The 15370-nt window shown below is 48.0% G+C and overlaps 1 protein-coding gene across 1 annotated transcript in view; it reads left to right on the top strand.

Moving 5' to 3' along the window:
• Positions 1 to 7561: 7561 nt before the first annotated feature.
• The window catches only part of OPCML (opioid binding protein/cell adhesion molecule like), a 453264-nt gene continuing 445455 nt past the window's right edge, over positions 7562 to 15370 (top strand). Inside the window, exon 1 of the mRNA XM_046637504.1 lies at positions 7562 to 7743. Coding sequence (XP_046493460.1) covers positions 7577 to 7743 — 167 coding nt within the window. The 5' untranslated portion in view covers positions 7562 to 7576. The remainder of the gene's footprint in view (positions 7744 to 15370) is intronic.

The following is a 15370-nucleotide window of genomic DNA, read 5'->3' as shown; positions in this document are numbered from 1 at the left end:
TACGCATTGGTGTCTTGATCTAACAATGACAACACCTTCCTCACAGAGATCTTTAAAGGATCACTTGGATCATATCTGTGACTGTGCACACTCGTGTCTGCGCAGGCGAGGAGGAGGATGATGACCACTGTCATTACTTTTGAAATGTTGGTCTGTCTCTGAGTGGGTCCAGAGGTGGCACTTCTGACCTGACACAACTCACTCCACACACATTTATTAACCATCAGCCGTGGAGAGAATGCCAAGATTAGCCCAGCAGGTGCAGGACACCTCCAAGGAACTCTCACCTTCAGACACATGTATCAATATGCAAGTCTGTCATGCAGCAGACGAAAAAATAAAGCACAACACTCAGCTCCCGCTGGGCCGCGTGTCTGTCCAGTTGGAGCCTGCACTTTCCCCTTTCACATTCTTTCACGGCTGAGCTGCAAAGCCTGGCCACATTTGCTTCTGCACTCCTCGGATTCTGCCATCCCTAAGCTCACCATCGCCTAACTTCCGCTGCTGTCCCAGCGGTGAAACTGCTTCTGCCAGCCACCAGTGTCCTCTGCAGTGCCTGATGAAAGCAGGATTGTCCATCCTTCACTTACCTGAATTCTCTACACTCTGAGACTGTTAACCGTTCTTTTCTTTATTGTCTCATCCCTGATTTCTATGAGGCTATTGATCCCTGATTTCTTTCTATTTTTCCAGCCACTCTGCAGAATCCTTCATGAATTCTCCACTCCCCCCTTAAAGGTTTGTGTTGCCCAGAATTCATACTTCGTGCTTTATTTCTTTTCACTCTCCTGCTCTTGCTGAGTGGCTTCATTAGTACCCAGGGCTTCAGCTCCCACTTACACAAGGATGAATCCAAAATCTGTAACTGTAAACATTGTCTCTTTCTCAGGCTCAAAACCTAAATATTCAAATGCCAATTAGCATCACTTGGACCTTTCACCAGCATGTTATGTTCAATACGTATCATTTATCACCCTCCACTCAGCATCAACTATTCTCACTATTTCTCTGTGATTAGTAATACCATCCACTCAGTTGCCAACATCAGACACCAAGTGGCAGCCTAAATCCTAAATACGCGGTCTTTAACAGTGAATTTGAGAGTCACCTCCTTTGAGCAGCTTTCTAAGAACTCTAATCTAGTTTAGATGGTCCAACTCTGAGATGCCATAGAATCCTTGCATATTTTTATTTTTAAATCTTATCATATTGAACTTCAATATCTGATTTATTTGCCCTAGTAGATTATAAACTCCTTGTGAGCAGGTAATATATCATGTTCTTTGTATCCCCAAGCCCAGCAGAGTGCCTAGAAATTCAATGAATCTTGGTCCCAACCCCTGCCCAAAAAAGAGTGATTAAATGAATTAATCAACAAAATAAATAAACAATATAAAGAAAAGTTCGGCAAGTGAGAGAAGATTGCAAGTAACCAACATATGGTATAAAATACAAGTTCTAGTTCCTCTCTGAGACTGAGAGAGATCAGATTCATCTCAGCAGGAAGGGGAGAGGGCCCAGGTGAAGTTGCCTCAAGCACCTGCTTACTGAGCACTTGCTCTGTGCCAGGCTCTCTGCTGGGTGTCGCACATATGACTGGTCACTTCCTCAAAGAAAGAAAAAGTAGAGTGTTGCCAACTAACCAATGAGGAAACTTGGGCTCACAGAAGTCAGCTCCACTGCCCAAGGTCTCCAGCTTCTCGGCGGCAGGCCCAGATTTAAAGCCAGGCAAGTTGACCCCTGACGGACACTCTCTCCTGCACACCCTGGTTCCCTGGGTGGAAGCATCCAGTTTCCACCTGTCACACTCTTTCCACTGGAAGCTATGTTGAGACATGGGAGGGGTAAGATTGTAGTAACTCCCACTGAGCATTTAAAAAACACATTTTATGGCTCATAGGTCTCAATATAGTGTTTTTTGTTATTTGACTTACAGAACTAGATGAGGTGTGACTATAAAGTAATGAGGCTGATTTGATCGTATAGCTTGTGGAAATTGGTCCCTTTACAGGGGTCTCCAGTCTTTCTAGAAGAAGATGCTTTACTGCAGTTGATGCCTTGCGACGTCCAACCTTTGAGGAGTCTGGGGGTCAGGAAGGGCAGGAGAGTGTTACTAGCAGAGTCTCGGGTTGGATCTTCTGCTGTCAGCTCCCCTGACTTTCCACAGACTGTGGAGAATGGACATCAGTTCCTTCACGCAGTAAATATTTGCTGGTATTTACTCTGTGCCAGCCTGTAGTCCGTGGCATAGGAGCCAGGGATGAGGCAAACCAACACTCTGCTCTTGGGGAGCTTGCCGTTCTAACGGGAGAGCGACAGTTACACACACACACACATGCACATGAGCAGTTTGATGGACAAGAGTAGCATAAGGGTAGCAACTGGGTTCCCCAGCTGAGAAGTCACTCCATCAGTCTTGGGGAACACCTCCTGTGTATCTTCTTACAATGCAAATCTCGTGTGCCTTATGTTTTTCTGTTGGCTTGCTTACTTTATGGGTTTTTTGGTGGTTGCTTTTGTTAGCCCATTGGGTTATTTTTGCTGTTTTGTTTGCTTTGGTTTTGTCTGGTCAATTTCAGTTATTCTGGCACAGAGACGAGAAGAGGAGTTGAATATTCACTGTCACTGATAGCTGCCACTGAGCCAGGCACTGTACTAGGAGCTGTCACATGTATCATCTGTCTTCATTCTCACAGCAACCCTGGCAGGAAGCTCTTATTACCCCTGTTTACAGGGGAAAAGATACAAACTCAGCAAGGATAACCAATGTGCCCAAGATCACAGAGCTTATAAGTGGCAGAGCTGGGATGCGAAGCATGGATTTTAATTCAGTCCAGTATCAGTTCTTCCCACTAGCCCAAGCAAAGGAGACCCGTGTTAGGAAGGATGTTGTGTGCTCTATGATAGAAAGAGGGACAGAATACGATTCAGCTCATTCAGCTCGTTCTGGCCTCAAGTCAGCAACTGACTAGCGAAACCATTTGACATATTTGTCTCAGTTTGCAAGTGTGCAAAAAGACAATGAGAAGTGAAGTTTCTCATTGCTGTCTAGCACTGACCGTGTGGGCAGCTGTGGGATGGGGAGTGCTTTGGGTTTCACAGAGAACAGCACTTGTGTCTCATCCAAAGTATTGTGTTCTGGCAGCATGTATTTCCATTTCTTGGAACTTCCTTGAGCCTAAAAATAAAAGGCCCAGTCAATTCTTACCTCTCTGTTCGCTAGCAAACCTTTCTGGCCCCTCAGGGCCCCGAGAGAACTGACTTCTTCAGGTTCCACCACAGTGCCTCCCCAGTCGCTCCGCCCCACGGGGCCCTTACTGACGGAGGTAAGTTCCTGTATTGCAAACAGGCATCACACACAGCCTTCTTACTTAATGTTTCTTCCTAATGCACACACCCAGCAGCTGGCCACAATCTCCTCTCAGATAAACACAAGCTGTAAGTTTTCCTTATTTATGAATAGCACACAGTTGGAAATTGCTTTTACAACTGGATACACATTTCATTAAATAAATTCAGATATTTCCGTTAGATCCAGAATTCCCAACAGCCATCCTCATCTAGGTAGCCCCTCCATGGTCAAATGAAACCTTGTTAGTAACCACTTTTGCTCCTTAGATGACTTCTGATTCTAAAATTGGGTCTTTAAACTCAGAAAAAGACTTGTCCTGTTTCCCATACACACACACAAAACTTTTGGACAACTTGGGGATTTGCCTACCTGCTATGGACAGCTTATGTGCTCACAGAGCCACTTCTGAGAAGACACCTGTGACGTTGGGGAATCAGGCTTCTTTTTATAGGCCAGGAGAAGTAACATCTACTGAGTTCTTACTGAGTGCCAAGCAGGATGCTGATTGCATTACACAAAGTATTTCATTTAACAGTCACAAATACTGTACACGTTCATTACTATCATTGCCTCTATTTACAGATGGGAAAACTGTGGATTAGCAAAGCTAAGGGAGTTGTGTAAAGTCACCCAGAAGTCAGGTTTAGAGGCAGGATTTATGCCTACGCCAGGGCCCATGCTCCAGTTCTTACCTTCCACAGCAGAATCATGGGCTTTCAGCTGACCGAGATCATAGATCAAGACACCCCCAAACCCCATCCAACAGGTGAGTTAGGTATTATTAGACATCAGTCACACAGCTGCGAAGTCAAGGAGCCACTATCTGAAGAGCAGTCCAACTTCGGAACCAATGTCTTAGTCAGTGCTTTAATTTGTCCTCATATAATTTTTCTTCATATATGTCATCATGCTCCAAGAGGGGTCTAACTGGGGGTCTCTCTATCTGGTACTCAGTCAAGCATTTCATAGGAAACTCCTGACAGAAACTACTATAGTCCTTGTTTATTGCGAACCTCATCCCTTTTTCTCTTTTGCCCTTCAATTTGGTTTGGCCTTCTATTCTATAAATGGATATACTGGTCCCTAACAAGGTCTTACAGATGAATGAAATCTCCCTCACAAAACTGTACACTGGCATAGATTAACACAAAGATCAGGCCTCTGCAGTTCTTTCCTGACCCACTAACCCTTGAGTTCAGCCCATTTATTAACCCATACGTGTTGAACCATGAAGCCAGTTTAAAGAAGAGAAAGATGTGGGCCCTGCTCTCTAGGACTGCACATACCTACAGGGAGGGGAGCCAGCCCTGCAAAAAACAGATCCTTGGTTTATTCCTTCCTCAAGAGCAGGCTTTATCATCTACTATTAAGAATGCATAATGCCTCCCTTCAACCTCTTTCTGCCTCTCTTCTTTCTTTGCCCCAGCTGTTCTTCTCCCACCTGGAATCTCATACTCTTTCCTTCTTTCTTTTCTTTCTGTGTAACTCCTCCCATTTCAAGCAGCTGCTGATTTAGCATTTAGCAACTGCCCCTATTTGCATTTCCTGAGAAGCACTAGGACCAGAACAGCGAACGTCATCTGAGCACCCCAGAACCAAATGGCAGGAGCTGGGTGACTTGTACGGCAGCCTGATCCAACCCCGCTGCCGCCACCCCCACCCCGCTCACCCGCCCGCCCCCAGTGTTCAAGACACAAACTCTGTAATCGAAGAAAATCATAAGCACAGTCTCACATTCTCAGCTTTACACAGATAAAGCACCAAGAAGCCTTTCCAGTCTGGTGGCAATGCACCAGAGCACCGCCCAGTCTAGAGGATTAGGCACGACGACCTGCACACAGAGGGCCAAGGCACGCTCAAATCGTAAGGGAAGACGTGTGGGGCAGCCCGGAAGAAGTACTAGTTTGGCTGCTCTCTGAGCCCTCATCCTCTCCTCTCCGCATCTCTACTCCTCTCAGCCTCCGAGCCCGGGAGCTCACTGGTGAGGGCTCCTCACCACTCCTGCCTTTGTTAAGATCTGCTTTCCGGAAAGGAGCTGGTAGATGTTTTCACTATATTAAAACATGTAAAACATATATGACACGACTAGTGACAAGTATTCTTTGTTCTTGAGGTATGCTGCTCTAATTAAAAATTTTAGACCTAAAAATGTATGTGCGCCACCGTTCTTCAAGCGGGGATGGGGCAGCAGTTCTTGGTGCTCAGCCCCCGGAACTGAGAGCAGGGGACGAGTCTTTATATCCTTTAGCAACTAAAGTCACAAATAACAACAGTTTAAAGCATATTTTTGAATTAAATTTCGTTGTAACAATCGTTCAGAGCCCAGTCTAATTTAACAAAAGGATTTGAGAAAGAATATAGCAAAGCAAATTCACACAAACAGCATTAAACTAAGATCCAACGGTGGGAGTCCTGCAGTACGGGTGGCTCCTGCCAGCGGGGGCAGAAACAGACCCTCCTGCCAGAACCCAGGCCAGACTGAGCTCCAGAGGTAAGGGCTGAAAGAAACGAGTCCCAGCCCAAACAAACTGATCGGTTGGCCTCTAAGAAGGCCCTATCACCGGGTCCTTTCCAATCCCTTTCTGGTGCCACTTCATGTTGTGATCGCAGAGGCATCGACGGATGGATTTAATGACAATCAGTCCTATACTTTTTAGGATCTCTGTGTTTTTCCCAGCTCCTGCTTTTTTACAATAAGATATGTGAGTCATACATAGGGAGTAGGATGGGGACTATCTCGCATGTGGTGCGGGGAGAAGAAATGCAGATTCGTCAGTTTAAGAGAGAGAGAGAAAGTCAAGGGCCACGAGTATTTCCGAGGTGGGTCATCAGAGCAGAAAGCACGCTCCCTCTCTCTGCGAAGGCCCAGGAGAGCTCTGCCATAGGACTGTAGCTTGGCCAGGTGGAGAACGGGAGGCAGTGGCGGACGTGCACACCGGTCCAGGAACCTGGAGAGGGGAACGTAGTTCAGTTCTCCAGGGTTGGGTTTGGCAACTTCTGCTCTGGCATCCGAGGAGGAAGGTGCGAACGTCAGTTTTCTATTTGCTGCTTTCCCCAGAACTCCCCCTCCCGCCCCTACTCCCCACCCCCTTCCCCTTCGCCCCCAGGCAGAGGAAGCCACTGAGAGGCGCGCAGCATTCTCTCGGCTGGCTCCGGGTGTCGGGGGCAGAGTACCGGGGGCTGCGGGGCGGGCCTCCCCCAGCTCGGCTCCCCAGGCCGCGTGGGCGCGGCGGGGGTTAAGGTGGACGCCCTCGCCCCGCGCCCGCCCGCCGGGATGAGCGCGCAATCGGCCCGCCCGCTCGCGCCGGCACCGGAGAAAGTGGCGGTCAGTGATGGAGCCGCTGCCATGACAACCCCGGCGGTCGGGGCCCGCGCGCGGCGGGGCTGCTCCCGGGAGGAAGGCGGCGCGGAGGCCGGGGGCGGCCGCTGAGCGTGGCGTCCGCGCGTCCGCGCGGCCCGTGCCGCGTCCCCGGAGGAGGCGGGGGCGCCGTCCGCCCAGCTCCCCGTGCGCCCGGAGCCTGCGCCGGGCGCCGCTCCGCGGGCTGGCGAGCGCGGGCCGGGCTGGCCGCCAGTCGCCAACCGGGCTGCGGCGGAGGACATCCACGGCACCGGAGGATCCTCGGGCTGAGCCGGCTGCGGGTCCCCGCGGTGGAACTTTTTACCGCCTTTGGGTTCCGGATTTGAGACTTGGGCTGCTTTATAAATATATCTATACATATGTGTGATCTAATAAAACATTTTCTCCTCTCCTTGAAGCAGCAGCTTTTTATGACATCTCCTTTATGTCAGAGACACTTGCCTTGCTTCTTTGGGTTATAAACTTTTGATGCCAAACCTCTGCAGAATGTGCCCAACTGAATCTTAAAGTAGCATCTTGAAGAGAGAGGCAGAGAAAGAGCAATCTGTGACCTTCATCCCTGCACCTTCCTCCTTCCTCTCCCTTCCCTGCTGCCTCCCTCCTCCCCAGGGGAGAGTCAAGAAAGCTCTTTTTGGATGCAGGAGGGGGCATCTGGTTCTGCTAGGCTGGAAAGCTGAGGCAGGATTTGAGGAAGAATCATTAGACTCCGGAGAGCCTGGACTCGTTTCTTCTTCCCCCTCTCTGCTTCTGGCTTGCTCCATCCCTTTCCTCTCTCCCCACACCACTTCCTGAGACCCGCTGGTGTGTGGGGCGGGGGACAAGGACCGTGCCGCTGCCGGAGTCCTGGGAAGTTGTGGCTGTCGAGGATGGGGGTCTGTGGGTACCTGTTCCTGCCATGGAAGTGCCTCGTGGTCGTGTCTCTCAGGCTGCTGTTCCTTGTACCCACAGGAGTGCCCGTGCGCAGCGGAGATGCCACCTTCCCCAAAGCTATGGACAACGTGACGGTCCGGCAGGGGGAGAGCGCCACCCTCAGGTAGGGAGCTGTACTTCAGCGGGGTACTGAGCCCCTTGGATGTGAGGAGTTGATTATGAGGGTAGGGGCAACCAAGAGAGAGAGAACAGAAGGCTTTTGCATGGGGGAGTGGAGCCTGTGAGAGGGCCTTTGGCAGGCCCAAGAGGTGCCCACTTGCGTACTGTGGCAGCTAAAACCCATTCTCCTGGACAGGTTTGTCATTTACTCTGGCTTTTCTGGCTCAGGATCTTACAAGTGAACTCTGAGGTCCATGCTTGGTCTCCGTGAATCTTAGGGCCCTGAGATGGCTGGATTCACTTTGCCTTGGCACGGACATGAGAACGTGGGAGCCCTGGAATTCAAACGCTAAGGGGTCAGTTTAAGATCACTGGGTGCCTTGGTGGCTCTCTCACAGGCCAGAAGCTGTGTTATGAGGCAGGGTAACGTCCAGGTGGGCTGCCTCACCCCCATTAGAAAAATACCTAAAATTGCAGTCTCTGGAATTGCCAGTGCTGGGCCGTGGCCCTTTATGAGTCTGCTCAAGACGTAGCCATCCGTGTCAGCCCTGTGTGGTGCTCCTGGGACCCCTCTGGTCAGTTATGAGGGCAGTTCTGTCCGTGCAGGCCTGGGCCCAGGAGAGGAAGCGTGTAGCTTTTGTGCAAGGACATCACTGCTGCGCAAGAAGCACAATGGGAGAGCTTTCTGTTTTACCTTAATGAGTTACAGAGAAGCGCTTACATGCTGGAGGCAGAGGGTGGAGATTCTTGGAATATGAACCTTTGGGGACCGGGCCTGCTGCAGCAGAGACTTTAATAAAAATGCAGCCACCACTTTCCACCAGCTCAGCAGATATCATCTTTTATCCCTTTAATGAGGCAGTTCTGGTCCTAGGAGACAGATTCAGGGGCGTCCCAGCTGAACTCTGGCTCACGACGTACACAGGGTGAATGCGTTTGCCCTGTCAGTGACTCTGATGGTTATGGTGAAAATAAAACATTCTGCCCCAGATTTTCCAGCCACAAAACCTGGCTTCTCCAAGGAACAGGTGAGGGTGGTGTTTCCTTCCTGTTCTCTTGGCTCCCCTGGCTGAACTCTCCCATCTAGGCTGGGGAAGGAAAGACAGGCTTCCTGGGACACTGGCTAGTCTTTTCTAAGCCCAAGGGCTGAGGTTGGGTTCTTACCCCTTTGAGTGATTCTTAGCTGAGTCTTCTTTTGAGCTAGAGAACAGGTCCCACAACCTTATCTGCTAGTACTCAGGGCCCTAGGAGGAGAGAAAGAAAAGGAGGAACTCCCTCCCTGAGAGCAGGAGGGAAAACCTTCCTGGCCATGTGGGCCCCCCATAGCCTGTTGCAGACCACAGTGAAATACGCTACTTCACTGCCTCAGAGCAGTTTCGGGAGCCCACTCCCTGAGAAATAACTTGTGGGGTGCACATTTGCAGCAGCCCAGTCGGCTCAAAGATTGGAGCAGCTCAGGGGCTCCAATGCACCTGAACCAACAAGACACTGGTACATGTGAGTAGGTAGGAAGGTCCTTGACGCTGCCACACACCTCTCTTTATCTTCTAATCTGCTGTGGGGGCAGAGAGGCCCAGTGTTGAGTAAAGCCTCAGCGCTGAACTTGCCAAAATCCTCTGTCCTCCTCTTGCCCTGAAACTGAAACCAGAAACTTAAACACTCGAGCTTTCTGCTTTCCCAGATGCACGAAGACTATTCCACCAGCAGAGGGCCAGCTTTGATCGACCTTTTTTATTAGCTGCTGGCCTGTTTTCCGGATCTTCAGTTCTAATGTTTAGCAGCTGGGCTTGGGAAGGGGCTGGGGATTAAAAAAGGAAAAGCTGAATGGTTGCTTTTTGTGCTTTGTGGACAAGAAAAACCAACCTCCCATGTGCGAGTATAGCTGCTGTTACCTGAGTGTGTGCTGCGTTTTTTAAGTAAGCCCATGTCTTGTGTTGATTTTGCCTCTCTTCTTCTGTATAATTTGCCCTGAAATAGAGAAATTCAGCACACTGTCCACATTTTAATCTCTTTATGTGCTCCTTCTTTTACCTCTTGTGCTCTTCTCTTTTGTTACTTTCCACTTTCATTTTTATTGGATGCCTCTGTTTTATATGCTTTTGCCTATTATTCATTCTCTTCTTTTTTTGACTTTATCACTTAATTCTTATTATTCTCTGTTTTCTTAAAGTCTTGATTTCTCTGCTGTCACAATGTTTCTTAAAACAACATAAACATCTCCTGCAGATTTTGGGGGTCCCGATCGCTCTCCTTTGGTTTTCTGTGCTCCTTTGGTTTATTGGCTAACAGCTGTGTGCCCGTCTAGGTGAAAACTTGTCAGTCCGCAGAGGGAGAGTCCTTGCTTCTCGTCTCTGGAAGGCCATAGCCTCGGCCCCAGATAACTGCAGCATGTTTGATTTTGTGTTGTTTGTTGCTTTTAAAAATTTTAATCCTTAAGTATAGTCACTCTTTATTCTCCTTAAAGGTGTTCTATTGGGAATTCAGTGTTTGGGAATCTAGTGTTCTGAATGCAGCACGTGTTCTGAATGTATTGAAAATATTGAATGATTCCCACACCTGTCAGCCACAAAATGTCTTTTCAAATGTGGCTACCCTGGATCAGAGTAACCCAAGCCTGTTTCTGAGTCTTGAATGGCGTCACATAGGAGGCCAAAGCCCTAGTAGGCAATCGCTCAGCTTGGAGAAGGCTGGTTTCCCTCCTTGCGATGGCAGTTTGTCGTGCTAGGTCTTTGCACCGAGGGATGTCAGGAAGTGACGTGCCAAAGACCACGCTGGAGTTTCGAACGTGGATGAAACTCATTTTATACAAATGAGGCAATATTATCTTCCTCACAGCTACTTCACAGGGCTACTTGAAAAGTAAAAATAATTATGTGGATATTGAGTTATTTTGCCTACTTGGAAGAGAGATGATATGGAAAATGCAGCTGGTTTTCACTATGGCTGAATTATAGTTTCTATGAATCTGATTTGAATTCATTATTACAAATGGGCCCTCTTGGCCAGAATCATTTCATTACAATTATCTGCTGTTGGGTTAAAAATGTTCTGTGCCTTTCCATTAGATTAAATATGACAAGTATCTAGAAGTCTTGTGTCTGAATCAGTGCCACGTCAGGAAAGCAGCCCAGGATGCTCCATGTGGTCAGCTGGTGTCTGCTAAGCCATTTCGGTTGCATGGATGGTAGTCGATGTGCTTTCTTCATGGGCCTCACTCTCCCCTAAACTGCCTTCAGTTCCTCAGCGGAACCACCTCATCTGTGAACATGAACGTTTCGAGGGGATAGAGGTGGGAGTTGTTGCTGTAACTGTTCCACTAATGGGAAAAGTTCCAACCAACATACTGGGTGTTTTTTAAAAAAATTTTTTATATGGCAGGATGCTCAGTTTTGCTGATTCAGGCTGCTGATCTGGGATTATACCTAATAACTCTTTTCTGAAATGTCCCTGCATTTTCATTTGTAGTTCTGAGCTAATCCGTTTGGAACCAAGTATTTGAGGGTTAACTCCTGCCAAGAATAATCTGAGAGCAGGATTTTGCAGAGTAGCTGGGGCAGTCGAACTCCCAAGGACAACATTCTGCTGTTTGCCTGGGTGTTTTCTCTGTATTTTGCACTCACCATCGGCAGCTTTCATTTTTGTGTAAATTATAAAATTCAGAGTAGCCACTAGGTTATTCAAAACAATTGTATGCCTTTGGCATTTCAGTGTTTAAGTTGCCTAAGCTGAATAAGGACTTGGGTAAGTGCAAAGGCTTTACATAAAGACCCTGAAGCAAGCACGGGTCCATAAGGGACCCCTCCCGTGGTGATGCTGACCTGGGCTGCACACTGGACTTACCTGGGATGCTTTGTAAAGTCCACTGCAGGCTCCCAGACCAGTGAAATCCAGATCTCTGGAGTTGGGCATAGGTGTGGACATTTAAAAAATCTCTTTCAATAATTCTAATGTGGAGGCAGAGTTGAGAACCACTGCCCTAAAGCCGTTTCCTGCCCAGAGCGTGTGGCTGGTCTGCAGTGGCCCTGCCCCCACACAAGTGTCTCCTCCACGCGTGCTTGTAGCTTATACTCAGGGGCTGCCTTGTGCTCCAGAAAGACACTGGGCTGAGGCGCCTGAATACCTGGGTTTCATTCTTATTTTACCACTCACTGATTTCTTCAGTCCAATTGTGTACACATGGGAACGGTATCTGCCCGTGTATGACATCAGGTGAGGAGGTATATGGCATTATTCTCTTAACTGTAAAGCAACATAGGCATGCAATTTGTTCCTGGTGCTGAATGAAACTCTGCAACAACCACTGTAATACTCTCGGTCTTTTCCGGAGTCTTCTGCTCTACCTCCTCCCCCTCCATTCCCACACACGTACACACCTTTAAAATGTACTAGTCTCTTCCCAGTTCCACCCAGCATCCTGCTTTCTGCTGTGGTTAAGAAGTACCCTTATCTCAGGGGCCAGCCAGGTGGCACAGCGGGTAAGTTCGCACCTCCGCTTCAGCCGCCTGAGATTCGTTGGTTCGGATCCCGGGTGCGGACATGGCACCACTTGTGAAGTCATACTGTGGTAGGTGTCCCACATATAAAGTAGAGGAAGATGGGCACGGATGTTAGCTCAGGGTCAGTCTTGCTCAGCAAAAAGAGGAGGATTCGTGGCAGATGTTAGCTCAGAGCTAATCTTCCTCAAAAAAAAAAATTACCCTCATCTGAGTTCCAGTGACACTTGCTACAGACCTCTGTTGTAACAGATGCACACCGTGGACCTGTCGTTTATGTGGTTGTGGTCAGACTGTGTGCTCTTGGAGGAGAGGAGCCATGTCTTCTGTCCTGAGCACAGATATCATGGTAGATATGAAGGATTAAAAAATAAGCATTGGTTGAGGGCTTTAATCCATTTTAACGGGAGGCACTCTCTTATAGTGTTTCGTTACTTCCACAGCAATGAAGTGCTTGCTTGTAAAGAGTTTCATGCTCTTCAACGTGTGATGCTGGGACATTCAGGCACAGCTGTTGGTTGGAGACCTTGGAGGCCTGAGGGACTTTTGGGTTCTGCTTAAATCACTTGCCAAAGGGGACAGATGAATCCACCAGTGGTCACAATCTGATGTAAAACTATGCAAAAGACTTTACTATCCCTGAGGGCAGGGCCCTGAGCAGTGCGCAGAGCTGAGAGGAGTCTTAGCAGTGGGAGAGTAATATGTTAGGAAGTGAGGCTGCCTCTGTGGAGATTTGCCTTGCTGTAGATACCAGGAGATAACCAGAGCAAGGAGGCTTAGGGGACAGACAGGCTTGCCCAGCGACTCGCCTGGAAAATGGGTGTGTCAGCACTGGGGCTTGGCTGCAGGATCCAGCAGGCCTGGAGGAACAGGGCTGGCTAGACTCTGACCCTGTCTAACGCCACTCATTGGTAGGAATGCGTCTGCCTCCCTCAACACATATGGCCCACGCCACACACCAGAGCCGGGGCTGGGAAAGGAAGTTTTAACACGTTCAAGATATATGCTCCAGGGCTTTCGGAATTGCTCTGGAAAACGCAGCAGCTCTTATATAAGCTCTTTTGCTCATGTTTTTGGCCTTTAAGTAAATTTGACCCTTGGGTTCAGTTTAGTCCGTCATTCTCATTTCCCTTCCTTCCAGCTTCTACTGTGCTCACTCTGAGGGAGCAGGGGAGCAGAGCTGCCCTGGTTGGTGTGTGACAGATATGATGGGCTCCAGCAGTGGGATGCTGTGGAGAGGGGGAGCCAAATAGGTCTTATTTGACCTTCCCAGGGGAGGACTTTTAAAATTACTTATTAACGGGAAGTAGTTTTCACAGTCAGGAGTCAAGAGGCAATCATGGTCCAAGACATCTTTAGGGCTGGCAGAAATTTGCATTAAGTTAGGAGCCAAGTGTTAATCTTTCTTGATTTTTTTAATCCAGACAAGACAGCACCAGCCGGTTTCAGGTTGGTTTGTCTGTTTATTATTTGCCCTGCAGGAAGATGCTTCTGCTGATGTTGGGGCTAGTGCAACTGGAGAGAAAGTTGACCTGGAGAGGGTGTTGGGGAGAGGCTGCATGCTCAGTCCCTTCCCACCTCCCAGGAAATGACACCTTCCTGGAGCTTCTTGTACCTGGTGTGTCTTTTTTAAGATGTGAAAATTGAAGTGGTGAAGTCTTTGCAGCCCAGCACTTACCCTGCCTCGATCCGTGTCATTTCCTTGGTAGAGAAGGTTAAAGAAGGGAGTGTTTGAGCCTGTGCTCCCCCTACAGGATCATAGCACCGACCCTCTAATAAAATTTGCAAGGGGAGCTTTTAAAACAAACAACCTCTGTTAGCCATGATTTTCCTTGTGTCACATGCCAGCCCAATTACTAATTGTTTCTTGGAATTCTCAGAATGCTATGACGCCCCAGTGATCAGCCTAGGAGACTGACGTTTAGGAGAGTTAATCACTTGCCTTTGGTCACACAGTTATGTGTCGGAGTCTGGCTTTGTTCCTGGAAGAACTTTTTTCTCCCTCTGGATTTTCTGGTACCCGCTTCCGGTACAGAGGACAGAGCAAGTTTCCATGTGCTGCAGGCACAAAACACAGAAGCACTCTTTCTGTTCCTGGACCTCTGTTTAACCCAAGGTCAGGAAATCTGCCTTTCAGTTGAGGCCTGTAGCTGTGTGCTGTCCGCCTTTAGCAGTCTCCTTTGTTTTCTGGTGCTTAACTCGCCTCACCTGCACTGAGTAAGTGTCGCTCTGTCTTCTGGGGCTGGCAATAGTGCCTGCTGCGAACAGTGAGCACAGCGACAGCCACGGGGAGGGTCCAGCGCACTGTCAAGATGACCACTGGTGCTCTTAGTTTTGAACCTGTCCTAAACGTTGTACTCTCCTGTTGCGTTATCTCCCACAGCACACACAGGACCCTGCAGACTAAGACACAGTAAGCAGGCTGTTTGTTGACAAGAACCCAGTGATGCCAGAGTGTTTCCGTAGGAGCTGTGAGGAAATGAGGGATCCGTATGGAAGTAGAGAATGAACAGAAGTAATTTTTAAATCCTAAAATATATGTCATTTCATAACCTCCTTTCCCCGTCTTTGTACTCATATTTTAATTTAAATCATTAAGGCTGTGAGAATAGAGAAACACACCTTCTACTCACCTTGCTGATGATTCATCCCCTAGAGGCAACCATGTGACCCCTTTCGGCCTCCTTTGCCCAGGAGATGGTACATTTTGCTTAAATCAAAGAGGTGCTGAAGGACTTGACCTAGCTTCCCATAAAAGTGCTGATCAATAAAATGTTTAAAATCAGTTTTGAATATTAAACATTTTCAGTGGGTCTGAAAATTTATAGCATCTCGATTAACCAAGTTTCCATCGCATAATGGGAACAAAGAATGTTTTAAGTGGTTGTTAAGCATTCTGGCTAGCCTACAGAAGGTAATTTAACTCATAATTACCCAAAATGCTATATACTGGCAATGAAGAATAATAGAAAACAGTGTTGTCATAGAAGAAGTAATTACGCACAGGAGAAAAAAGTGAATATGATAATTTTCTATTTATCATGAATGCCAATGCTGAAGAAAAGTAGACCTAATTAGGGGAGATAATATGGAAACATTTTCTCAAAGATGTTTCTGAATACTTTCAAAAGTTTTGGA

The sequence above is a fragment of the Equus quagga genome, chromosome 14 (assembly GCF_021613505.1).
Source record: "Equus quagga isolate Etosha38 chromosome 14, UCLA_HA_Equagga_1.0, whole genome shotgun sequence".
Classification (NCBI taxonomy): domain Eukaryota; kingdom Metazoa; phylum Chordata; class Mammalia; order Perissodactyla; family Equidae; genus Equus; species Equus quagga.
This window is presented reverse-complemented; position numbering and strand designations above follow the sequence as displayed.